The following is a 27,894-nucleotide window of genomic DNA, read 5'->3' as shown; positions in this document are numbered from 1 at the left end:
TATTATTACCCTAGTCCTGCTGGCCACACTTTTTCAGATACAAGCCAGGATGCTGTTAACCTTCTTGGCCACCTGAGCACACACTGGCTCATGTTCATCTGCTGCCACCCAGCACCTCCAGGTCCTTTTCCACCAGGCCATTTTCCTGCCACTCTTCCCACATCCTGTAGCACTGCCTGGGGTTGTTGTGACCCAAGTGTAGGACCTGCACCTGGCCTTGACCTCATACAATTGGCCTTGGCTCATTGATCCAGACTGTCCAGATCCCTCTGCAGAGCCTTGCTACCCTCCACCAGATCAACACTCTTGCCTAACTTGGTGTCATCTGCAAACTCACTGAGCATGTGCTTGATCCCCTCATTCAGGTTGTCAGTAAAGATATAAAACAGGACAGGCCTCAGAACTGAGCCCTGGAGCACCCCACTGATGCCCAGGTGCCAGGTGGATGTAACTCTACTCACCACCACTCTCTGGGTCTGGCCATCCAGACAGTTGTTTTTTTCCTTGCAACAGTCCACCCACCCAAGCCATAGGAAACCAGTTTCTCCAGGATAATGCTGTGGAAAATGGTGTCGAAAGCTTTCCTAAAGTCCATCAAAAAACATCCACAGCCTTTCCCTCACCCAATGAAGATGTCACCAGAATAGGAAAGATCAGTTACACACTGATTAGGAAGAAGAGGTTATTTATGGGCTAGAAGAAAGCCAGAGTTGTAGTGAGCTCATTTAATACAGTTTTTGAACATATTAAAGTGTCAGGTGATTGTTGATGAAGCATGACCTACCAAATCAACTGCTTACTGGTTTTTTATGGAAGAGAGTTCCAGGACTCTCTCGAGGTACTGTCTCAATACACAGTTTTCAGTGCCTTCATGTATTAGGGAGGTGCTTTAGACATGAGTGAGCTGAAAGTGACTCTAAGTATTACTCCCAAAGCTACCCAATTTTGGGTGGGTTTGGAGGAATATTTAGAGGCAATGGCCTAATAATAACCTAGTGAGCATGGAATGTGATGGATGGAGTCAGTGGTTAGGAGCAAGGAGGGGAAGGAAAGCAGAAGATATAATGCTGAGGGTGAAGCCAACAAGCAGTTTGCTCTGGCAGAAGCCTCTGAGGAAACTTATTCTACTTACAGCACAAAGAATTGTAATTATTTTAGAAGATCTGCCAACTTCTCTGCTAGAATTAAAAAATACTCTGCAAAAGCAGTTGACTGTAACATTTATGTGCTTGTGAGACTTACCAGGCTACCAAAATTCATGTACCATGTGTAGTTAGATAGCAGAAGCTAAGAAAGCCAGGTGTGAACACTACTTGGAGAAATGTAGTTTGCAGTGTATTGTGAATTTTTGTCATCAGCCATAAAGCTGTGAGCCATGAGCATAAGTGAGCAAATAGCTAGGCGTTTTCTGCTGTTGTAAGTGAAATAACAAGGCCTATTACCAAGGGGATGCTGGTACAAAGCAGTGTCCTCAGGAATTTTCAGTGGTATGCTGAATGGAGAAGAATAATAATACATTTGTTGGAAATATTTCCCGGTCCACATCTCAAGTGTAGAATTAACATTGTATATCCTTTACATATAAATACAGCTCACTGAAGGAAAAGATTCTTTAGTGGGAATGACTGTCATCATTATCCTGCTGAGTTTTTTATTTATCTGTAACTATGGCTTATACAACAAAACAAGGTCTCAGGTGAATAGGATTAAGACAATAGTGTTGCACTGGGGGTGTTTTCCCTATGTCTCTGATGTCAATAGCAAGAAAACATCTATAATCACATTTACATTAAATTACCTCAACAGGAGTTGGATTATCTGTTCTGGTTTTAGCAACCACTCAACTAATTCTGTACTGGTAGGATCAAACCAATTCACGTGAGCTCATTTAGAGAAAATAATTCTAGGTACAGGTAGTAGAAAAAGATATTTAACATTATTTCTAGCTTTGGACAAACTGATCTCATCACCAAGAATCCTGTCTCTTCTGGATTACTTCTTATTGATTCTCTTACCATTTTACATCTACTGTGTATTAAACAATGCAGAAGCTCAGATGTCTAATTTTAGAACCTGAATTTAAAAAAACACTCTGCTTACCAGGTTCTTCTATTTCTGCCAAGTTAACTTTCCTATTACTTGGGCTTGTAAGTCTTATATTAACTGAAGTTCCTTTATTGTCTCTGAGGGCCCAACAAAATGGATAGACACTGTTTTCAGTCAAAGCACTAGATTCCTGTAAATGATATTTAATTGTACAGGGGCACATTCTGATGGCTTTTGGCAATTTAGTGCCCTGGCAAAGGTAATGGTCAAAAAAACCAGTGACTCTCAGAAATAGGTCATAAAATGCTATTTTTGACATCACTATTAAATCATAAATGTAGGGCTTATATGATGCAAATATTTGCTTGAAACTTGGTAAATACCGAGTGGTGAACCACAGATACCCTTGGAATATCCCTAAGTATTGCTATCACTATTTCCAGTCTGTGATTCAGTCTTCTCTGAGTTAAGGAAGGCATTTTTAAGCATAGCCAAGCTGAGGTTTTGGGATGAAAACATACAGTACATTCATATCTAATTTGTGGACAGAATTTGCTGATGCCTGTGCTCTTAATTTGCTTGGTAAGCTCTTCTCTTACCGCCAAGAACTTCGGCTTCTTCTGAGGTATGGAAAGCTTCATTACCAACTTCATGAAGGCTTGCTCCAGGAGAGCTTCTGAAACAACAAGATACAACACCATATCTATGATTTTTTGATTATTTTTTAAATTATGTTACATTTTTCAATCTGTTTTTCATCATTTAGGTTTTAAGACCAAGTTTCCATAAGGGAAATTACTGTTTGGGCAAGTATATGGGCACATCATTATTAAATACAGTAAATTAATTTAAGTGCAAACATAGAAATAAGTACTAGCCCCAGTAAGAATTTGCAATCATTTGCTATTGAAATAATAATATGATTATAAGAATTCTCATAATCTGTTTCTAAACCTTATTGCTTTGCCCAGCATTTGCATATGTTTATTTGCAGATAAAAATGCAAGTAATTATCAGAGAATCACAGGCACTGTGGTTCTTTCTAGGATGACATTTAGTGTTAATGAACCAATACACGGCAGTCAAATAGGGAACTGTTTGTCTTTTTTATTAAAACCAATAAGAGCAGAATTAAAAAAAAGAAAAACAAAAAAAAAAAAAAAAACCAAAAAAACCCAAAAAAAAACAACACACCCCAAAAAACCAACAACCAAATGAAAAACAGGAACTGAAAAATCAAAGAGTTTGATTTTTTACAGCCTCTTTTTTGGAGGACAGAGGATCAGGTAGCTGCCTTCTTTTTTCCCATAGAGCTACTGACACTGACTGATTTTTCTCCCTGGAAGCTGTTGCCAGAATTGCTCAGCCCACTGTAGGGCTCACATGTGATTAGTCAGGTGTTCAGCCAGACAGTGTTCACTTATGCAGTAATCCTAGCAGATTTTCAAAGGGTGCTGTCTGCCCCAGCAGTCTTATTGGAGTTCTCATGAATAAACTGGGGTGGCATGAGCACAGAAATGACTTGGGAGGCATGAGCACAGAAATGACACCGTCCCTAACTCTCCTCATCTCTGTAGGTGCATGCATTTTGAAAAATCATATTAAAAGCCATATTAGCCTTGAGTGAAAAGTGTGAATATATTTATTTCCTCATGGAAATAATATAATAATAACTAAGAGAAAAATTATCTGGAATGTATCAGGAATACTGGATTGTTTACTGATCCAGCAGGATCCCTGATAGCAGAATTTGTGTAACTCAAAAAGAGAGAAAGCACAGTGTAACCTGCCTTTCTTGCTGACCCTGTAAGGCAATCAGCTGAAGTATTTCTAGCCAGAGTCAAGCACTTTCTTTCATGTGTCCTTGATTCTTCTTTCATCCAATTATTTATTTACCACAGTAATTTCTTAAATATGTGAATTCTTATGTTGGACCTAAAAAAAAATGATGCTAACAGATTTCAGTTTGTGCTGAAATTTTATGCCAGCAGAAATTGAAGCTGGCAACCAAAATCCTCACTGGAGTCTGGAAAGGAAAAGGGTAGTGTTATCTGGGTATTTTAATCTCCCCTAAATATAGACTATAAGCTCTCATTCTAGCTTCAGAGCATTTGGAAAAGATTTAATCTTGCTTTCTCTCCCCGTCCTTTTCAATCAGGAAACATAAACTGGATGGTATTAGCTTTATTCCATTTCTTCTGAATGTCTAAAAGCAGACACACAGCCCATACTATTCAAGATTGTCTCAAAGGTCTTTTTTGTTACCCAGCATCTGTGATGATGAAAGCACTAGTTCTTACACCTAAATATTTTTGCAGTTTCTTTTTCATATATACCATTTTGTATGTGAATTGCTTTTATACCTGCATGTAAAGATCTATGGATTGCAGTGAGTTATCTCAATGTTTGGGATTTTTATTGCAGGGAGAGTGTTTCAGTTATATTTTTGAACAATTTTCAGTGAATTAGGAAATCTGAATGTTGCTCCTGTTGATATAGTGTGGTATAAATCCATGTATTAATTTTCTGGGAGAACTTTTACTCCCATGAAAGTTTAGATGTATTTTGGTGAGAACATTTGGGTTTTTAGAGAAATCCCTTTAAGACTAGCACATGTATAACCCATTGATTTAGCCTAGTAATCTTTTTCTGGAATAAAAGGCAGGATGAATAAGCAAAATATTTCAAGTGAGTTATTTTTTAACACTTAAGGTAAAGTCTTCACATGAAATGTGTTTTTCATTAAGAAATAGCTGTGGTGCACATAGTGGTCTCCGTTCCACTTGTTGTTTTACAGGTGCACATCTGGTTATTCAGAAGTGTCACAGTATAAAAATACAGTATTCTGTTTGCCTCTCTGCACAGCCAAAGGTAGCCAGTGGCCCACATAGCCATCTGAAAACATGGCTGAGTATTTCCCAATAGTCTGGCGTTGGTGAAGAGTGTTAGGGAAGGATTAGGGCCTGGGATGATGAGTATATGAGCCTTGTTAAAAGGTAAATTGCTTACCTGGAGTCCTGCTGTTTTTCAAGGAGCAGGGAGAGCTGAGCCAGGGAAGAGCATCTCCAGCCTGACAGGGGCCTCAGCAGCAAGGGAGGGCAGAGGAGCACAGGGCAGCTCTTGGTGCATCTTTGTTTAGGCTATGCTTATAGCCTCTCTGAGCTAGAAGCTCAGGTACTGCTATAGGATTAAAAAGGAAGGGCCAAACAGCATCCTGCTCTGTTAGTAGGACTCCATGACATTCTGTCCTGCCAATGTGTTTAAAAAAAAAGCAAGTAATGGTGCAGAAAAATCATATAATTGTGGTTTATGAACAAATTCTTGACTAAGTTTAGTTTTCAGATATGGGCTTCAAAAAGTAAGAGGGAAATGTTGATTTGTTAATAATCATTTACTGAAGTGTCTAGTTTTTTCATGTCCAGTAAAGAGTTGCGGCTCCTCAGGAAACACGGGACACTTTCAACAGCTGTCCTGTAAATCAGATCTATGTTTGAGGGTGATCCATCCTCTAAGTAAGCACTTACTTTTTAGAAATTGCAACCCCTGTGAGTTGGGAGGGATGACAGGTATCACATAGCTGCCCAGGAATGTTTACCAGTTTCACTGTGTTGTTTTTGTGACAGATTAAATCCAATGGTGAGCTGCTGATTAAAAACGTCCAGCTGCGGCATGCAGGGAGGTACATGTGCACTGCTCAGACAATTGTGGACAACTCCTCAGCTTCAGCTGACCTTGTGGTAAGAGGTAAGCTTCTCCAGGTAATACAGAAATGTGGCTGGTTTTCACCTAGACAAGACACCAAGACAAGAGTTTTTCTGATTGTTTAGGGTATGTGATGTCTCATCAACAGATGGTAGAAATTAAAATGAGAAGTCCATAAATGAGCAAAGTCATAAAAGTCTACTCAGGGTACTGATTTGGTTGCAGACATTTAGAGGTCTAACTAAGCAAGTGTTTTCCTGGAAAGAAATAAGGATTTTTTGATTATGGGTGTTTTCCTTATGTGAAAGCAATTTTTAGATAGTTTAATTTGGTTTTCATTATTAAATCATTATTAAAAATAGATTTCAAGGATCATTTCAATGTATTTCCTGGATACATTTCACAGTCACTTCTCATTTTTCATAGAGCTGTATGGATTAAATTATTGTGCATAATACTAGGCCTACATTAAAAGGATTCTGAGTTTTCAAATTACAGAAACCAAGACATCTGAGGTTAAGTTTATCTCTCAGCTTTTCTCTGATTCATATCTGTTAAGTGTTACTGCAGTCTCAAAATGCTATTCTTGCTCATACAGTATGCATCCTACAAGATCTGTTACAATGTGAAGTTTTAATAGCATGAGTTAATGTCCTTTGGGCATTTTGCTTTCTTTTATGCCTGTGGGCATAACACATTCTGAAGTGCTAATGCTCTGTTTTGCTGACAATTCAGAACTGATGTAACTTGTACATTGAGTTGCCTTGCTGCTGTGTTTTGCCCCACATTCGAGTCACACCACAGAGCTGTGTAGCAGCTGAACTATAGCTAGTGTAGTGGTTCTGAGCTTCTGTTATCTCAGGTTGTTGTGCATTTGAATATTTCTGCATTTAATTTTTTGCTGGGTATTAGCAGCCCATGAAATGTCATCAGTTTTGGATAAAATGTCAAAGCAAATATGGTAAGTGATGAAACTACAGAATAGATCTGCAAAGTAAAAGAGTAGGATCTGTTCATATGCCTTAGTATTATGTAAGCAATTCCTTTTAAAAATTAAAAGGCAAGGTGCTTTATCAAGCTTCTCATTCCCCTTCCAACCCAGTAATTAGAGTTTCTCAGAGACTATTTTGTAGAAGAAATAAGCATTCATTTTGTTCTCAAAATTTAGATTTTAGTGCAATGAACACAGTTCTGCTTACAGCTGCCATTTTTGTGAGTGTAAGACTCAGCATCTTACCAGACCAAGAGTAAATATCTTACAAAATATGACAAATGTGGGATTGTAGTTTCACTGCATTGGGAAGGAAGAGGCAACAGCAGAGAATGAAAAGAGCTATGCTCCAGAGCATCTCATCAGTGGGGCAGTAAAGGATAGCCACTGTCACTGCAGGCACATGATGTTTTGTCTGTTCCCAAAACAATTTAACAGTTCATATGGATTGGTCTATGTGATCTTGTTTAAATTGCTGGTGATGTTAGTCCACTGAAGACTCTGCAGCCCCTCTGTGTACCTACAGACCTCAGTGGCCCTGTGTTGGCCTCACTGGGGCAGTGTTACAGATGTGCCTGCTTCCAGCTCTGGAATGTGGAATGCCTCTTGGGTGTGCTTCAGGCCTGTGCTGTGGGTAGCTGCCTCTTGGATGTACAGTTTGGATATATGCAGCAGTTTGTCACCTGGATGCAGCCAGTTCACTGTCCCTGTTACCGTCTTATCAGCACGTGGCTCTGCCCACTATATTTGGACCCAGTGGAACTGTGCCCCATTGCTAAAGCAACTACCAACCTTGGGGTTAGTTGTGGGTCCAGTATCAGCTATCCTATGAAGCCTTTTCCTTTTCCTATGGCTCTTGGTGTTTCCTGAGACATTCCATTTTTAGAAGCTGATGGGGAGGGGAGAAGCTGTAAGAGGCATCTTTTGAAGAAGGAAGGAAAGTTGTTGGGACTGATGAACCTTTCCATAGCTTCCAGCCTGAGGGCTTCTGAAGTGAGCACTCTTGCAGGAGAACGGGTCTCTCATCAAACCTTACCTGTGTGTCCTTAGAGCTGGGATAGGAAATATGCATGTTATCACGGTGCCAGGCTAACCAACAACCCTCATCTTAAAAATCAGCTCTTAACAACAATTTCTACTTCCTGCATCCCTTGTGAAGAGTAAGAAGCTATTTCCACGTGCAGTGAGGTATTTAGTCCTTACCTTGAAAGGGAGATCCAAGGAATGAAATTGCTTGCTTGAAGGATATATTCATTGAAACCAAGGAACAGCAACATATGCTAGTACATGCTTTTGTTTCAGTTAGTTTCATTTGAGTCCTTTGACTCAGCTGTATGGAGAAAATAGAGCTCAAGAGGAGCTGAAAATACATTTGGCACACTGTGTGTTTAGATCTGATGTAGAAATCTCCTTCCATTCTTTTTTGTTTTGTTTTGATTCTCTGTGGTTTCTCTGTAAATAGTGCACAGTATATTATGGTACTCTTGGGGTTTTTAATATTCTCTGGGACTTGTTCAATCAGGTTGTTGGATAATTATCTGAATCATGTTGGCATTTTATTATCTCTGAATGTTGAAGCAGAAAATACATTTCAGTAGTCCTAATGCATTGTATGTGTTTTTACACAACAGTTAATATTCATCAGATAACTGTATATCATATAAAACAGAAGCACAATAACAAAACCAGAATTTTGTAGGAGCTTGGAACCTGATGAGGGGTTTACCACACTGGGGTAATATGAAGACCAAGAAAAATGGGAAGAGATCTATAGAAATCTCTTCTGCAGTATGGTTTTTCTCCAAAATAAGTCACAGGGTTTTCCACATAACTTGCAGCCAGGACCTATATGGCACAAGCAGAAGTGTAGGTTAAAGGTGGGCCCCCAATAAGGTCAGCATTAGGTGGAATTTGAGAAGGAATTTTTTTTGAGTTTTTTCCTGAGTTCAGTTTTATTTAGTAAAAAGAGCAGCAACACTTTCAAAGTATCATCTTTTCACTTAAAATTATCTCAATATTGATGAGGCAAGAATCATGGAAGTTTTATTTGGTAGTAATAAAATGCAAGAGGAGCTGTCCTCTGAATCATTCCCTAGAGTATTAAAAGTTGATGAACTTTAATACTTTCAGCACATTTAATTTGTTAATTGTACTGTTTTTTGGGTTTTTTTTTTCTTTTTCCAGGTCCTCCAGGCCCCCCTGGAGGTATAAGAATAGAAGAAATCAGAGACACTGCTGTAGCACTTACCTGGAGTCGTGGAACAGACAATCATAGTCCTATTTCTAAATACACTATCCAGTCAAAAACCTTTCTATCTGAAGAGTGGAAAGATGCCAAAACAGGTAAGAGTAATGCCAAAAGAAATAAAGATAGTAAGTTTTAAAATATGATTGTTAGAAAGTTTGACTAATCAGAAAGTAATCACAGTAGAAAGAAACCAGGGATGCTCTTGATGTCTGCTGCAGGTTTACTGTCCTGTCAGTGTCTTCTCAACAGCATTTGCTGGGAAATTCTGTTCCCAGCATTTTGAAGGCCTGAACTGAATATGAAGAAATACAGAAAAGATCCAGCCAGAGTTTCTACTTGTTTTTTTGGCTCTTTCCTTGTTGCCTGAAACATTCAATGTCAACTGCTGGAATAATAAAAATTTATTTATAGGTTAATTGGGATTAAAAGTGGATGTCATTGTTTTTGTATTTTTTATGGAGAAAGCTGGTTAAAATTGTCTGCTTTTTCCTGGGAGCTGACTAAGTTCCAATTGCATTAAAACTGGCACCCCTAGAGAAAACATAGCTAAGATTATCCTTCTAACCACTGGATGTCATCATTGTGCCACAAAATTGCAGTTAAAGAGGAACCTACCTGAGGACAGGACATGCTAATGTAATTTTTTTTGCAGGATTTAACATAAATGCATACATTTTAATATTTTTTTAAGCTACTAATATCTCTGAATGCTTTATGAAGGATAGCATTGTCACAAGCTATACAGAATTTTCCTATCAATATGTTTCATTATCCCATCCTTATAAATTGCAACTTAAATGCTTTCCTGTGGAATTTAGATATCACATACTCAGCATTTCTAAATACTAAGAATAATAATAGTTTCAGTGATTGTCTTCCATTTAAGTTTTCACTTGAAACTACAGATGTGTAAGAAACAGACTGACATATTGAACTGAAAATCCATTACATTTTTTAGAGTAAAAAGTTAGATATAGTAGGCCTTCTGCCTCAGATCATATTTTTCTTTCAGACTATGTAGTATATGAAGTTCACTTGGATATGATTGCCTCCATCTGCCAGCACTGATATTTTTAATGTCAAAGAGCTTGGAAAATGAACCCATAAGGTTCCCCAGCCCCTTCTTATCTCTTATATCTTGTTTAATGGCTTCTTTAGAATAGATTTCTTTGAATGTTAAAAAAAAAATGTAGAAATTAGAGCTGTTCAAATAACTGATTATTTGGTTCAGTAAAAATACATGCAGGAGGGAGGATCCTTTTAGACTTAGCTCTGCTTTTCTCAGGATAAGTTAATTTTATTTCTTATTCATTCTGTACTTTTCAATTAAAGAAAATAAGGAAATGTGAAGAATTTCAGATGGCAACTGGAACTGTTTTGTTTGAGCTGTGCATTATTGGAACTGGAAATGGAGGTATAAGAGTTAACATAAGTGTTGGTTTCAGATCTTCATTCTGTCTGACTCAGAGCAGACTTGAAACCACTCTTCTCACTTCTCGGGAAGATTCCCTACTTGCAATTTTATAGGCATGATGGGATGAAATTCTCCACACCTCTGAAGTTCTCTGCTTCTCAGAATTACTGAGATAGTCTTTGAGACATGCAGTCAGACTTTGAATCTTACCCTAAACAATGCTGAGTGGGTGGGGCAGAGGAATCCAGATTGTTGAATTCCTTTTTAAAGACACTAACACAAATGATACACATTATTAAGTTCTGAAAAGTTGACAGTAACTATTCTGGTGTTTCAAAGTCATTACTTTTTCATTTGAACCACACTTAGGAATTTTGTTAAATAGATGATTCCCTCAAAATAGGTAAAATCATCATAGTAACCATCACTGGCATCACTACAAGCTTTTACCTAATTGCTGAGCTGCTCCCATTTTGATTCAGTGTTAACTTTCAGATTAATGAAGCATGATGAACAGTCCAAATTGATCTGTCACCAAATGTTTAGGCTATCAGTTATGCTGCTAATTTTCAATGTGTGAAACAAGAAAATATACTTTGGCATTGCCTTTTGGAAATACTGTTATTATTACTACTAACATTATTCTCCCAGCCAAATCATTCATCTCAGGTTTCATAGTACTGAGTGTATTTTGTGAAAGAAGTTCATTCTACTTCATAGCATGGAAATATGTATGAATGGATTATGTAATAAGTTGTTTACAATTATGTTGCTCTTTCCAGTTAAGGGGATACAGATTCTCATTGTGCCAAGTGTTCATAATGGTTCTGGGAATCTGAGGGACAGTAAAATTAAATTAAGAGATCAGATATCCCAGGAAGGACATTGAAATTATGTTAAATTTGTATCACTGCTTGGATGACATGAGAGGTTTGCAATAGCTTTACTGACTAGACAGAAAAATAATTTGAGTAAGGATGAGGGAGGATGGTGGTCAGGTAGAAAGAAAACGGAAAGTGTGTTCCTTTCTCCTTCAAGACCTCACTTTGGAATGAAATGTAATGATCATTAGGAAGAGGGAAGTGGTGTCACCATCTAGTGCTTACACTGTTATTGCCTGTGTTTTTTGCAGGCATTGCATTTGTATTTTAATTCCAAATCAGCTGCCTTTCCAGTGCAGAATATCTCAGTTCTCATCCTCCTGTGAACACAAGACTCTAATTTGGGAAACAACTCTTGTTTGTATATAAATGAAAATCCTCTGTCTTTCCATAGCTGCAGACAGCTATAGAAACAACCCGTATTGTCTGTGAATTGCAGACAGTCATGAGTTACTCATTTTATTTATGATAAAGAAGCTTATCCTTAAGACAATTACAAGTCTTTTCACAGGAATTGCAGGAACATTTACATTTCTTGATCAGAACCAGATAGCAAGTTATAGCATGTTCACTAATTAGGTGCACCAAAATAGGACTACATTTTATACGCCTCTCTCCATCAATTGATTGAACCCTACATGTCAAGCCCTTGTCTGTCCATGTAATGAATTTTTACTTTACTGTTTCTGCATTACAAATTTCTCATTGCATTTGTCTGTAGGTAAAATGAAATTCTACAGCTACAATATGTAATTAGTAAGGAAATCTCATAACTACATGTACTAGTTCACACCCAGTTAAAACTTACGTGTCAATAAGGGTTTATCCAAGATAGTGTCATAGTTTCCAGATTCCCAGTCACTGCTGTGGGTACTCTTTGTAAAATGTGATATTCCTAATCTACAATGTCAAGTTTGCTTTAGCTTTCTCTGTGTGGTTGCAGAATAGTGCAAGTTTTGTTACAATCAACCACACTGTTGCTGACACAAGTGGGAAAATGCTGTTTTCTAAAGCATTTAATCTCTTTTTTAGACCCATCAGATATTGAAGGAAATATGGAATCTGCTACAGTGATTGATTTAATTCCATGGATGGAATATGAATTCCGGATAATAGCCACAAACACTCTGGGGACAGGAGAGCCCAGCATGCCATCGCCGAGGATTAGAACTGAAGGCGCTCGTACGTAAACAGAAAATGTCAGGGTTTTTTTAAATGTGTTTCTTAATTTTTAGACTTTTATTCACCGATTTTGTAATTCTAGGTTTTACTCTAAAAAAAGCAGTTTGTAAGATCCAGTGTGCAGAGAATATATTTTCAGCCACCCACTACTACAGATTGTAGTAAGCAAGTACTAAACTATGAAGATATGAATGCATCAAAGCAGACAGAAAAGAAACATCAAGATATGGCAAATTTGTCTTCATTAGTGAAACAGAATCGTACTGCATCTTTCAGAGATCCCCTGCTGTATCTGTCAGCCAGGCTGTGTGTGTATGAGTGCGTGCACATGTTTGGGAGTGTGGTTCGGGACTTAGGAAAAAACATGCATGTATTTAACAAGGAAAATGTCCATTTGCCATTTGGTTTGTATTCTAACTAAAGAAAACATCACAGGATATGGGTTCTACTGGATAATGCCAGTTTTCTGTGATTGCAGGTTTGGTCTGGTGTCTTCTTACGTCACGTCGTGTATGTGACATTATCCAACACAACGTACTCTCTTACCAATCTGGTTGTTCAGTGATAATAGCTCTGAGCATATTTAAGGATATTCTTCAGGCTCAGGCACATCCTTTTTATAATGAATTCTCCAAAATGAGAACTTAGATGTTACTATTCCAGATATTACATTCTGGTTTGTCTGTACAGAGGAGATAACAGCAGTGTCCTAGGGGCTAATGTATCACTGCACAAAGACTGTGTCCAACAAACCTGTATTCCACAGAGTAGCACCCACTGGCAGTCCAGATTTCCTTACAATTGTTTCCCATAGCTTGAGTTTCGAAACTAAAAGTGAAAAACCAAAGAGTGGAAAACAACTTTTACAATTACACCTGCTAGGTCATAACTTTGATTAGATAGTATTTTCAAAATAAAATATATTTGCATTGTACATTCATTAAAGACAGACTTGGTCCATTAAAATGTTGTTGCTTGGGGAGAAAGAAAATAAATTGGTTAAATTATATTGGATAAGGAAGGAAAAGCCATGGAACTTCAATACTGAAGTAAAAGATAATCACTGCCTAGAAAATTGACTACTAGCGCATGTTTTATGACTCAAGAGCTTCATTTGAAGACCCAAGAATCTACAGGAGAAGTCTAGTGCACAATAGGCATTTAAAAATGTTAGAAAAGACACAGATAAGGAGAGATATAATGGACTAGGGGTAGTGGGGAATGGGGAATAGGGGTGGTGTCCTGCAGTTTGCAGTGTGCTACGTTCATGGCATTTTTTGTAGCCTCCCCAAAAATGGCATACTTTCCAGTTTTGTAGCAGGATGTACCTCTTTTGCAAGAAGTGGCCTATTTAGTCTGTTGTCTGATTCCCAGGGCACAGCACCATGCCCTGGCAGACTGTGTGACAGTTTTTGACACAGCATGCAAAATGGTAGTATAGTCTTTTTAGGCATCAGTGACCACTTATTGTCATGACAAAATAGGGTATAAATAATTTACAGTTTACAGATTAACTTCTGCACCCAAGTGTGTTTTCTGCCAGGAGCTGGCATTTGTTATAAGCAACAGTAGGATTTGGGTTGCACGGTCAATGTCAAAGGTACTACAGAAGCAGTATGCACAACTCTATGTACATTTTAATGTAATTCTGAAAAAAAGTAAATAACAAACAAAAATCCATGTTTACATATTGTAGTTATTATTAACATTTTCTGTGTTAAACAGCAACAAACAGGGCTGTGTCTTTGTTGTACTACGTGGGTGACAAATAATGTCTGTTACATTTAAAAGTTGTCAGCATCTTTTTCAGTTTTAAAGTCTCTCTTCTGGTAGATAACTAATTGGTAGATAACTTACTAACATGCTAAGACTGTGTGCAAGGTTTTTTATTTTTAATGAAGCAGCTTGCTTCATCAATAACATTTCATGTTTTCTTGAAATTCAATAGATTAAGGGCTGGTTTTATGTATTTTAGCTTCTGGGCGCATTAGAGTAATTGTCTAAGTACAGTTGTCTAAGTTAGTTACCTGGTCTTAACAGAGAGAGAAACCTGGGTTTAATGGTTGGGAGAATGAGGAAGATATTTTTGAAAAGAATGAATTGTTAGACTTTAAACAGTCAGGGTTTTTTCTGTTCTTCGGCAGCCTTTCTATCTATCTGCTTGGACTACTTAAGCATTCTAGCAACCCTCTGTGTCTAACATTGCTCTAAAGCTATATATTTATAATAGATAGTGTGACTACAAGGTCAAGTAACAAACTCCAGCTTTCTCTCAAATTGTCATATGTATGTTTAGTCTTGATCTCCACTAATTTGTTTTCAGAAAGGACAGAAATAAATAATGCAAACCATGCACTGAATGCTGATTTCAATTTCAAATTTATTTTTACATACTTTTATCCTGTCTGAAAACATTAGTTCTGCTCTGCTTTGTGTTCCTCTTCAGCTGACCCTCAGAGAAGGCCTCAGCAAACATCTTACTTACATAGTGCTTCAGCACCATGACTTAGGGCTTTCACTGAGTAGTAGAGAAAATGCCCAATCCCATTAGAATTTTTTTACACAAAGAACGCATTAATTTAGGTAGGGCAGCTAGCTCATACATACATATCTGAGGCATAATTAATGCCCTGTAAATAAGTTATCACGTCCTCAGTTTTCAGTGGTACATTGTGTGTCCATATTGAGTGACAGCAGATGAATACACAAACACCACAGAGGATAGCAACAGAATCATTGCACTTAGTGCAAAGAATCTGAGAGAAATGACAATATAGGAATGATTGAAAGTAGCCTGCTTTACCAGCTGTGCACCTGTGATAGATCAACAGATTGTATTTCATTACACAGGATATTGGTGTAAGATGCAATTAGTAAATTATAAATTGCTATGCCAGTTTTGCTTAGGTACATCTACCCATCCTGAATATGACTATCTAGAAGACATGTGCTACTAATCTAGAGTACAGTAAGGCTGCCAGTGCTTCCAAGATAAACCTATGGCAAGTAGATGGCAAGTAAATCCATTGAAGTAGGTGTAACTGATCACTGTGTGTTGAGGTAATTACACGTTGCAAGTCCATGGTGCTTGAGCCCTTGGCATAACAACATCTGAGAAAGCGCAAGAACAATACACAGTGTACTTCTCTTAAGACTTACAAGAAATTTTCCATTCCTGAATATTCAATTAAATATTTGTAGATAATACAGGGAGAAGGAAGAATGATTGCTAGCTATGGTTACAGCTGGCACATTTCCTGAAGCAGTAGCTGTACATTAGTCTTGGCAGATTGCACACCATCATTATTTTAATTGTGTGTGCCACGTGTGCTCATTGGCCTTGCAGCTGTCTGCTGCATACTTTTTAGTAATTGTTCTTGTCTCTTCTGTTTCACTAGCTCCTAATGTGGCTCCTTCTGATGTTGGAGGAGGGGGTGGAAGCAATCGAGAGCTGACAATAACATGGATGGTAAGTATTGCGCATGCAAGATGGCATGAAATCTGTACTATCTTATATCTGATCTTGCTCCTACTCAAACCTGTGAATGGTTTGTCTCTGGGTCTTGTGAGAACAGGATTTGTATATAAGATGCAGTTTTTCAGACTTTTCTCATGAACAAGTACATGAAAAGGAATGAGAAGGAGAGTACCTTAGGGGTTGATGTGTTGGACATTTCTAAAATATCATCTACAACATTCTAAAACAGAGTTTGAAACACATACTGACTATGATAATGCATCACTAAAAGCAGACTTCATTCTGCTATTGAAGCAATGGTTTTGAAAACTTATCTATTCTGGGGATATAGCTAAAGCAAGGGAAAGGAGACACCAAGGTAAGAGGAAATCAAGTCACAGCACAAGAGAGGATAAGGATTTATGAACAAAATTGCATAAGCAAAAGCAGCATGAAAGAGAGAACTGAAATCTACTGCAGGGTATTTGGGGAAGCTAGGGAGAAGAAATAAAAAAAAATGATTGTTGGATTCCTGTCAGAGCCTCTCAGTATCCAGGAAAAACAGAAATACAGCAGCATTACCTCTGGCAAAGAAGGATGGTTGTGTTATGATTGAGAAAATTACCAAGTTTGGTTTTTTTTGACCTCTCTGTTCACGGTTGTACGGCTATGAGATACATATGGCACATTATGCCATTTGTGTCTTCTGGGGAATAGTTGTTTCATATGTAGCAGCTGAATTGCCTCTAGGAAGAGCACTTTTTCTTGGGGGAAGTAATGTAAAGATGTCATAAGTCCAATGCATGTATGTTGTATAGGAATTCTCCTTATGAATATGCAGTTTTTCATCCATATGCATATTTCCTTCTTTTTGTACTTAGGATTGATCATATATCTGTAAAAGTTCTGTGAAACTTCTGTGAAAGTATGACAGAAATAGCCAGCCATATCTTTGAGCTATCAGATTTGTGCTTTCCTGGCTGAGTTTTTTGGGGGGTTTTGGGTTTTTTTTGTTTCTTAACTGAGTGCAAAATATTTATTCAGTCTTCCTAAGTATTTTAATGGTGAAGAAAAGATTTATAAGTGTCTGAAAAAAGAGGTCCACAGTTCTGTTACAATATATTGGAAAGGTTGGAAGTTTTCCTAATAATAGGTTAGGAAGTAAATGTGTCCTAATTGGCTTAATTCTAGTCTCTTTATTTTTGAAGAGCAAAAGAACACATGCAATGGGCAAGTGCAGAAGACCTAGATTATTTTACTTCATAAGATTTTCTTCTAAAAACTTTAACAAACTACAGAGCTGCTTCTGGCATTGTATATGAAGACTGGTACTCACGGCATTTCCAATACAGTAATAACTTGGCTGTGACCAAACTAAACAAAGAAAATATAATCAGGAGAAAGAATAGTGACTAATGCAAGACCAGAAGTACAAGACCAGTTTAGTATTTCCTGTAGACCCAGGCAGATTTTTATTCTCATTATTTCTCTTACCTAATGCTATGCTTTTCACATCTGTTCTGGGTAGCTCCTTTAGAGAGATAAATTAAGCATGGCCTCAAGTATTTATTTCCCAAAAATCTTCTATCCTATGTCTAGCAAGAGTTTTTAAATAGAGACTTTAGCTTCACAGAGTCTGACAGACATCAATATATCTATCTGTAAGGCTAAGATAAAAATACATATTGATTCCCCCAAATGTGCTGACATTTGCATATGCTACTCTAAATAGTCCTTAATTAAGAAGAGAAGAACAAAATGTATGGCAGGTTCACATGTTGCTGCCAACCCCTTTTCAGCTTCTTCTATGATTCATAAGCCCAGGTTGAATGAGACAGCCAGAGATGCAATCAAAGTTCTTCTAAGACTTGTTTTGAAAGAGGAACTGAGAAGGAGAGCTAGGAGTGGCATGCCCATTCTTCCTCATTTTTCCCCATTTGTGTTTCCCTCTCCCATTTTCTTTTATAAACTTTTCAGTGGATTCTACAAACTATTCAGCTACTTATTATGTGCAGCCATTGGAGAGAAAGCTGCTTTCAAATTTCATATGAGACCTTTCAGAGTATAATTTTATGTGCCATTCCTGGCTTTCTAAAGTTTGCTCTGGCTGAAAATCATTCTGAGGCTCCAGTCTGCTTACTTTGGCATATGAGATCGAATTCTGCTTTATTTTAAGCAGCTAGTTACAGTGATAGATTCAGAAGATCAGCTACATGGAAGTTTCATAAAACCTTGCTCAGAATATCTCCACACATGTTGGCCAAAGTGCTGCAGTAGTGGGCAAACACCTAAAGAGAAAATTACTTTCTGTGTCACTGCTCCAAGACCTTTGCCTCAAGATACTCTATTTCATCTCTGTGAGGTTTCCATTAGGGAAAAAGGTGATGCAGAAAGCTTATTTTCAAAGGATGCTTCTGGTCAACCTCCTGATGCACAGATGAATGATGTGATTTTGGCTGGTTGGGTGCAGTGTCTAATAGTTGTGGTTAAAGCTCTATGGACTGAGAAGGGATCACTGAATGTAGAGCGTTGGTAAAAGAAGAAAAATCCATTATGACAGATTGTCTTCCTTGATTTCGTATTTTCCAATATTCCTAGGTATAGGAAATCAGCTATAGTTTTAAGAAATACTTTGGATAGGTACCTTTAATGCCTATACTGAAAGTGGGAGTCATTTCATTAAAGGATTTGCCAGTTAGAAGCTGGGTAGTCCAAATCAGCATCTGGATCCCCTCCATCATCAGTGAAAAGTGGTAGGATGAGTCATTCTTTGAATGTGTCCATCTTTCTTTGTCAGCTGTGCCAGTTGCCTAGGTGACAAACTTTCAGTAAATTAATATAATTTGGACCAGCCACAGAGATTTTCTCTTCACTGTGATTCTTTTTCAGGAATATCTATCTCCACATGTACATGGACCCCTATACTGGCATAATATTTCTGTGTTACGTATCTGCTGTGCCTCATTCCTTAGGTCTTTCTTTGCTAGCTGCAACTGTTTTATTACACAATTATTCTTGGTTTCTTCCTGTGGGAGATAACATGATGTGTGTTGTACTGAGCTCAGATGAGGAAAAAGTTATTAAAATGTTTTCCTAGCAAATGCACTAACACTGGAGATCTAACAGGGCCTATTTTAAAGGGGATGGAAACAAGCCATTGAAGGAAACCAGGATGAAATGGAGGTTTGGTTCAGTGTTTTTACAACATACATATCAATGCTTTCTGCATTATTTATACTTAATTCTCGACCTAGCTGTTAAGGAAAAATTAACTTTTTGGTTTTTTGTCTCTACAGCCTTTGTCAAGAGAATACCACTATGGAAATAACTTTGGTTATATAGTGGCCTTCAAGCCATTTGGTGAGAAAGAATGGAGAAGAGTTACAGTTACTAATCCTGAAATTGGCCGATATGTCCACAAGGATGAATCAATGCCGCCTTCAACCCAGTATCAAGTAAAAGTGAAAGCTTTTAACAACAAAGGGGATGGGCCATTCAGCCTCACTGCTGTCATTTATTCAGCACAAGATGGTGAGTAAATGTTCCAAATGAGTTTTACACTGTGGGTCCAGATTAGCACTACCAACATCAGTAGAACCTGGTCCTTGACACTGATTAGTGTAGCAGGATACATCCTCAGCAGAGAGGTTGTGCATTGCCTGCAGAAAACACTTGTTCTGAACAGCCAACTCCCACTTTCTGCTCTCTGTGTGATGCAGAGCACTTGGTGGTACTTGCTGGCAGTAAGCAATACACAGCAGGATGCAAGATTCTTCACACAGCTTGTTAAAAGATTTAATAATATAGAAAAAGAATTCTTCTCTTCACAGTGGTTGCCTAAAATATTTAGATCTTTATTCAGCAATGTCTCTGTGATCTTAATACATGTATTTGACATATGCTTAATTTTCTTCTTCTTAACGGACCACATGAAAGCCTGGTATTTTAGTAGATCAGTATCAGAATTTAGCCCAAAATTGTGAAGGAATGATAGTTCAATTGTATCTAGTTACTATTCCAGCATGTTTAGAGTCTCATATAAATTATCCCTGTTGCATACTTTATTCTGGTTTGCATGTTGGAGCTATCAAGTGAGTAATTTAACAGAAACCTCTTTCACATTCCATTAAAATATTTTTCTTAATTCTTACTGTAATTGTTTCACATGCTGTGATCTTTAGGATTGAAGTTTAAATGACATTTCCAAACTTAGAAGAAGAGAGAAAGAACTGGAAGAAAGTTTACTTTAAATCAGAAGAAACATATTCAACATCTTTAATTGCATTATCATCACTCAAGCCTGTTCTCAAAAAACTCAGTTTATTAATTTCTGCCAGAAACCAAAAGAACTGCTAGTATTTTTTTTTCCATAGAACAAAATCTCCACACAGTCAACAGATGTGGACCAAAGAGCCAAGAGGAGGGAAATGATAACAGGGCCACATTCTCACACTTCCCATTCTGTTCTGTACTCTGTGTACTTTATGGAAGATTTATGTCCATGGTTCCCATTAGCACTAATGGGAACTTCACTCACAAATCAGCCACACACAGAGAAAGGACAGAAGAGTCCTCAATACAAGCTGGCTGATGGGGATTATACTAATCTTTTTTTCTCAGGAAAGCGCACCTTAGCAAATCATCTTCAACAGCTGCTGCAACAACACAGAGGAGGCTTTTTTGCAATTGTATAAGTGTGTTAGTAAATAGCTATGGTGTAATGAAAGCAGTATCAGTCAGATTACACTTAAGTATCCATCCCTCCTCAGAGACTTTATCAAGAACTGACTGATAAATTCCCACGTGTTTGTGTTAGGATTATCCATACCATGTCAGGAGTGGCAAGTGTGTTTGTATGGCCTCCAAGTTCAGGGAAATGGTAGAGCCTAGTAGCTCAAAAAGACAGAGGAAAAGCAAATGTGCAGTAGTGCCAGCTTCCAGATAAAGGGGTCACTTGAGTGGCTGCTGATGTTCTGACACAGACTTTTGCAAAGTCCAGATACCTGAAAAAAAAAGTTTGTGATTAAATGATGCCAGATGCAGACTGCAAAAGAAATAGAAGCCCAGTGAACCTACTCCTTTGATTTCAAGCACAAGAGTACAAACCTCACCAGTAATGCTCACAGCTCCTGTGTGGAGCTGTTACCCTGACTACTGCCTATATCCAATCCAGAAACTTCAGAGCAAGTTATAGGGAATTTTTCCAAGAGATGTAATGGAAGTTACTCTGAAGAGCATTGAGGAGAGAGTTGTCTCCTGGCATCAGGACATGAACAAAATCACTTCCATACCTTGTAGCATGCTTACTGGCTGCCAGCCTGAACTTTGTATAGTTTTGCTTAGAAGATAACTGTGTGATGACCAATATATTTTCAGTGAAGAGAATTGTTATGACCGTGTGATTTCTTTTTTTATCGGTAGAAATAGTGAATTAGAAGGCTGGAGGAAAGCAACTGATGCCATCTTTCTGGCTCAGGAGAGGCTGCAAAATATTTATAGAACATAAATCACAAATAAGGATGTAAATTATTTGCAGCTCATAAACAAGCATGAGCAGATCCAATATTGTTAGAGTATTTTATCAGCAAAAGCCCTGCAGCTGACACTTTTCAATATGAAATTTTTTTTGAAAGTTCTGTAATGGATACAGTAGAGAAAAGTCTGACAGTGATTTGGGAATAGATTAGATGATAACTATTCCACCTGTACTTCTGTACCTTTGAGTCAGCAAGTGATATTATTACTGTTAAACAACAAAACTTCTCAAAGGTACTAAGGAAATCTTAAGCAATATGGTCATGCAATATTCACAGAATCACAGAATTTCTAGGTTGGAAGAGACCTTCAAGATCATTGAGTCCAACCTCTAACACCTCAACTAGATCATGGCACCAAGTGCCACATCCAGTCTTTTTTAAACACATCAAGGGATGGTGACTCCACCACTTCCCTGGGTAGATGATTCCAGTATTTGACCACTCTTTCTGTGAAAAACTTCCTCCTTAATTCTAGCCTGTATCTCCCTTGGCACAGCTTGAGACTGTGTCCTCTTGTTCTGTCTGTTGTTGCCCAGAGAAAGAGACCGACCCCCAGCTCACCACAGTCACCCTTCAGGAAGTTGTAGAGAGTGATGAGGTCACCTCTGAGTCTCCTTTTCTGCAGGCTGAACAACCCCAGCTCCCTCAGCCGTTCTTCATACAGCTTGTGTTCCAAGCCCCTCTCCAGCCTCGTTGCTGTCCTCTGGACACGCTCAAGCTCTCAACGTCCCTCCCAAACTGAGGGGCCAGAACTGGACACAGCACTTGAGGTGTGGCCTCACCAGCGCCGAGTACAGGGGAAGAATGACCTCCCTGCTCCTGCTGGCCACACTATTCCTGATACTGGCCAGGATGCCCTTGGCCTTCTTGGCCACCTGGGCACACTGCTGGCTCATGTTCAGCCGACTGTCAACCAGCACCCCCAGGTCCCTTTCCTCCTGAGCACTGTCCAGCCATACTGTCCCCAGCCTATAACATAGCAGGGGGTTATTGTGGCCAAAGTGCAGGACTTGGCACTTGGACTTATTGAACTTCATCCCATTAGGTTCTGCCCATCCATCCAACTGTTCCAAGTCCCTCTGCAAAGCCCTCCGTCCCTCTGACAGATCGACACACGCTCCCAGCTTAGTGTCATCTGCAAATTTGCTAATGAAAGACTCTAAACCCTCATCCATGTCATCAATAAAAATATTGAACAGAACTGGCCCCAGCACAGACCCCTGAGGGACACCACTGGTTACTGGCTGCCATCTGGAGGCAGCACCATTCACCACCACTCTCTGGGCCCGGCCATCCAGCCAGTTCCTAACCCAGCAAAGATGCTCCTGTCTGAGCCACGGGCTGCCATTTTGTCTGGAGTGTGCTGTGGGAGACAGCGTCAAAGGCCTTGCTGAAATCCAAATAAACAACACCTACAGCCTTCCCTGCATCCACTAGGCAGGTTACCTGGTCATAAAAGGTGACCAGGTTGGTCAAACATGACCTATCCCTCCTAAACCCATGCTGACTGGGTCTGATACCCTGGCCATCCTGTAAATTCTGTGTGATGGCACTTAATATAAACTGTTCCATTATCGTGCCAGGTACTGAGGTCAGGCTGACTGGTCTATAATTACCAGGATCCTCCTTTGCACTCTTTTTGTGAATGGATGTCACATTGGGCAGCTTCCAGTCATCCGGAACCTCACCAGTGAGCCAGGACTGTGGGTAAATGATGGAGAGTGGCTTTGCAAGCTCATTTGCCAGCTCTCTCATTACCCTGGGGTGGATCCTGACTGGTCCCATAGATTTATGAACATCCAAGCATTTCAGTAGTTCTTTGACTGCATCTTCTTGGATAATGGGGGGACCATTCTGCTCCCTCATCAACCATTCCAGGCGGGCAGTTGTCTTGAGGGCAAGTCATCTTCCCACTAAAAACTGAGGCAAAGTAGGCATTAAGCACTTCTTCCTTCTCCTCATCTGCAGATGCTAACTTCCCTCCCTTGTCCAATAAAGAACAAAGGCTGGTCTTACCCTTCCTTCTAGCATTAAGGTATTTGTAAAAACATTTTTTATTATCCTTTACAGAAGTCGCCATTCTAAGTTCAAAATGAGCTTTGGCCTCCCTAATTTTTTTTCTGCATGCTCCAGCAGCCTTCTTGAATACTTCCTTAGAGACCTGACCCTCCTTCCAACGCTGATACATCCTCTTTTTATTCCTAAGTACCTCCAAAACCTCCTTGCCCAGCCAGGCTGGACGTTTACCCCGTTGACTGATCTTTCTGCACACAGGGACAGTCTGTTCCTGTGCCCTCAAGGTCTCTATTTTGAGGCATGCCCACCTTTCCTGGACTCCTTTGTTTTTAAGGGCTGTTTCCCAAGGGGCACTCTGAATAAGTCTCCTAAACAGGCCAAAGTCTGCCCTCTGGAAGTTCAGTGTAAGAGTCTTACTGGTGCTCCTCCAGACTTCACCAAATATTGAGAACTCTATTATTTCATGATCACTCTGCCCCAAGTGACCTCTAACCACCACATCTCCCACCAGCCCATCTCTATTTGCAAACAGCAGATCTATTCCATACAGATGTGTATAAATATCTATATATACATAAATATAGTGACAACTTTTCCCCTAAGTTGTGTATTCTATAATATATCTATGTTTCTCTAGTTGTAACTCTGGGCATTGTTATTCCCTTCAGTGACTAGGGAATTTCTGTGTTCCCACAGAATAAGCCAAGTTCCATGTCTGACAACTGCTAGTCATATCTGCCTTTGCTAGTAGTGAGTAATGATTGCTAGTAATGAGTGCACAGGCCTCTTGCTTATCTAAATTCCTGTCATTGTGAAAACAATTTTGCAATAATGTATAATTTTTTAATTAGACATTTGCATTATTAACAGCCATTGAAAGACAATTACAAAAGGTAACTTTGCATATAAGATTATTTTGTTACCTAGGATACTTTTCATGAGAGATGTTAGTGATTTTTTTCTTAACAGCGGCTGTTTTGATGCATAGTTGACTGGATGCCCAGTTGGAAGATTAGGTATATGAAAGCTTTCCTCAGCTAGGGCTGCCATGCCTGTCTGTTGCAACTTGTTTCAAAAGGTTCACGACAGAGAACTGTTGTTAACTTAGAAAACTTTATCTTTTACAGACATTGCTAAGTTTATGCCTTTCTTTATTCCTTACCTCATTTAAAATTCAAACACCAGTGAAATGAAACTAGATTGTAATATTCTAAGCCCTGGATAAAGGTCTATCACATTATGATGGTCTGTACTCTATGTTGTCTGTTGTTCAGAACTGAGAATGCAAACAAAATCAACTTTATGGTATCCCTTACTAAAAGGGGCTTTGGATTATTTCACACCTAAGTTCAAGTTTGTATGTGCCACTGGACAGCTGTGTATCTAATATCTGCTCTCACAAAAAAATTGTATTATTAGGACTAAGCGACATACATGAGTATGTGTATGTAACTAACTTTAAAATCTCATGTATATAATATGTGAGCTGCTGCCCCATTTAGTAAAAGATCACTAGATGCTTCAAAGGCTTTATCAAAGGCTGTTTTCAGTTTACACAAATTTTAGCATGAAGTCTGTTGAAGCATAAAAATACGTAGTCTGAGCCAAGTAACAGGATCATTGTTTTGTTTTTATAGAGTCATTTTCCTTACAGATCATCACTGGACTTGAATTTTACTCAAGAAAAACCAGATCAAACACTAAAACTTAGCTCAGTGATGTCAGAAAAATTATATAAAATACTGAAAATAATATAAAATACTGAAGTGAGGAGAATCCCTGTAAACAAGTATAACATTACCACAGGATCAGACTGAATGTTTAACATATGTTTCATCTTCCAGCTCCAACTGAAATACCTACAGATGTGAGCGTAAAGGTTTTGTCATCTTCTGAAATGTCTGTTTCTTGGCACCACGTTTCTGATAAATCTGTGGAGGGATATCAGGTGAGTTTAGTAGCGACTCTGTCAATCCATTTATTAATTTACTGTCAGTAGTTATAGCCAACAATAATTGGCATTCTGGCATTCCATCTCTTAGGGTTCACTTCTCTTTAGTTAGCATGTTCCATCCAGATTTTGCATCTTGAGAAACAGATTATTTTTGGTGTTATGTACTTCATTACTAAAATAGATTAAGAAATGTATGTTTGCACTTTTCAACTAACAAAAGGCACCATTATTTCCTGAAGTAACATTGTCTCTTTCATGTAATTGAATGCCTATCTATAACTTCTTAAAATATATTGAAATTAAATTTTGGGTGTAATTTCCAACACATATGCAAAATTGTAACTAACTCTGGCCCACTTAAATTACCAGCAGTTATTAATATATTTCACCAACAAAACCCTACAGTAAGATTTTGACAAATGTCAAAATCCAGTATAACAGAGACACTGCTATTGTGCAAGACAGTGATGTTTTCTTGATGGTTTCTATGCTCTGCATGAAAAAGAGCTTCAGGGCATGTTCCATCTGGTCCATCTCAATGGTATTACTGGTGAAAATTGTTCTTGTCCTTCTGCAGACATGACAACAACCACAGGCTGGGTGCAATGAGAAATGGCCATGTAGTACTCTAGCAGGGAAGTCTTAACATCATCCATGCACAGTAGATGCTGGCAAACTCTGCAGTGCACAGTCTGCTTACTTTGGCTGCAACCCAAAATGGGGGTGTGGGTCTTTAGTTTGTTAGTGACTTACCTTGGGATTTGAGTTTTCAGGTACTTGAAGATATCCTCTATGTTCCAAAATAAGGACATGCAAATGAGTAGCAATCTCATGGAATTTATTTTTTTAATTAAAATCTATTCATAAATAAGTAATACTTGGGTTTTTTTTTTTTATTTCCTGACTTTTGTTTCTGTTTCCATTAGATTTATGTAAAACTTTTGTCATACCTTAACAAGAATAGTGTCCCATATAAAGGTTGATGTCAGGGGACATCAGGGGAAGAAGGGAGGAGAGAGGATTTAGCAGGAATGACCAGGATGAATGGAACACTCAATAGAAAAAACGAAAAAAGAATGAGAAAGAAATGTGGTGGATCTTTGAGTGGAAAAGAGAATAACTGTTAGAAAGGTGGGATATCCTGGGAATGGACTATTTGCTACATGGACTATGGATGTTCAGGGTGTGGCCTTGTTTTGATAGCTGTAGTGTAATTTCACCACCTATTTGTGGAGAAATTCACTTTCACAAATCCAGCGTGAACTGACTGGCTTGTATGTGTACAGTGAGGAGCTACATTAGAATATAAATTTCTTCCTTTTTTCCCCCTCTTTTTCTAAGACAATCTTCTGATTATCAGGACTATGTAAAAGATCCCATCTGGCTAGACAATAAACAGACTGATAGTCCCAAATTACTGCCCCACAATTCTCAATAAGGTATTAATTCTGAGATATTTTTCCCCAGAACAATCACCAGTCTCACTCTAGCAGAAGGGAAGGCAGCAAAATGAAAGTCCATGCTTCTTCACTGAGAATAAAAAGAAAGACTTGTGTTCCTGAAGATCAGAACCCCCATTAGTCCTGAAGGAGCCATAGGACAGGGCAAAAATAGAGAGGGTTGTTCTGGAAGATTAAGGCTGCAGATAGCATTTGTGAAGTTGCAATAAAAGTTGTGGTGAAAGGAGTATTCAAAGTGCATTATAAAATTCTAGTGACTATCTCTGGAAGGCTCTGTGTCTATTTGCATTGATAAACAGTTACCTTTAAATTACTGCTAAGGTGTAACACAGGTTAATAGAAACCATCATTCACCAGAGCACCTTCTCAGTTTCCTATTGGTCTTTATTATTTCTAGAAAATTGCATAATTGACTTTTTTGAATGCTAGAGTTTAAGAGGTGGGAGTGCCCTGAGCAAAGAAGCTGAGGTATTTCACCTGTGACACAATGCTTCTCACAGCAGGAGGAGTCAGATTTTCCTGACACTAATGCATTCTGTCAGCATGAGTGCCCCCATGGTGATGAGTGTGAGCTGTTACATTTTGCTATTACAGAGAAGTATCCTCAGCTCACACTTAAAGAAGAGATAAAGTATGAAAACTATCTCCATTCATATAGAGAATTTAAGATTGATGAGTTCTTACAATAGACTGCTAACAGCCACATCTCTGCAGTGCATGCAGCACAGTGACACTATTCTTATTTTGCATTGTTTCTATGCAATAGAAACAGGTTTGTTTTACTAAACAAATTTATCACTACTCACCACCATTGTCTCTTCTAGACTGAAATATGCCATTAGCATTCTTTCTCAATATGAGTAAAGTGTATTTTTGTGTCAGTCCTACATAGAACCTTCAAGAATATGGAAGCTTTTGTTTCATGATACTTACAGAAACAGTTTCAGTATATTAAAGTTTGAATAGAGGAGAAGACCATGCAAGACAGGTTTTTTCCCTGATTTTA

The 27,894-nt window shown here is 38.4% G+C and overlaps 1 protein-coding gene across 1 annotated transcript in view; it reads left to right on the top strand.

Moving 5' to 3' along the window:
* CNTN1 (contactin 1) overlaps positions 1 to 27,894 on the top strand; it is a 211,298-nt gene that overhangs the window by 163,148 nt on the left and 20,256 nt on the right. The window contains exons 15-20 of the mRNA XM_071423632.1: positions 5,670 to 5,790; positions 8,924 to 9,082; positions 12,315 to 12,464; positions 15,863 to 15,933; positions 19,218 to 19,452; positions 25,319 to 25,422. Coding sequence (XP_071279733.1) covers positions 5,670 to 5,790; positions 8,924 to 9,082; positions 12,315 to 12,464; positions 15,863 to 15,933; positions 19,218 to 19,452; positions 25,319 to 25,422 — 840 coding nt within the window. The remainder of the gene's footprint in view (positions 1 to 5,669; positions 5,791 to 8,923; positions 9,083 to 12,314; positions 12,465 to 15,862; positions 15,934 to 19,217; positions 19,453 to 25,318; positions 25,423 to 27,894) is intronic.

This window comes from Agelaius tricolor, unplaced genomic scaffold (assembly GCF_023055355.1).
Source record: "Agelaius tricolor isolate 1412-34295 unplaced genomic scaffold, bAgeTri1.0.p SCAF_3, whole genome shotgun sequence".
NCBI classification, from domain to species: domain Eukaryota; kingdom Metazoa; phylum Chordata; class Aves; order Passeriformes; family Icteridae; genus Agelaius; species Agelaius tricolor.
The sequence above is the reverse complement of the archived record's forward strand: the minus strand, read 5'-3'. Positions and strand labels throughout refer to the sequence as shown.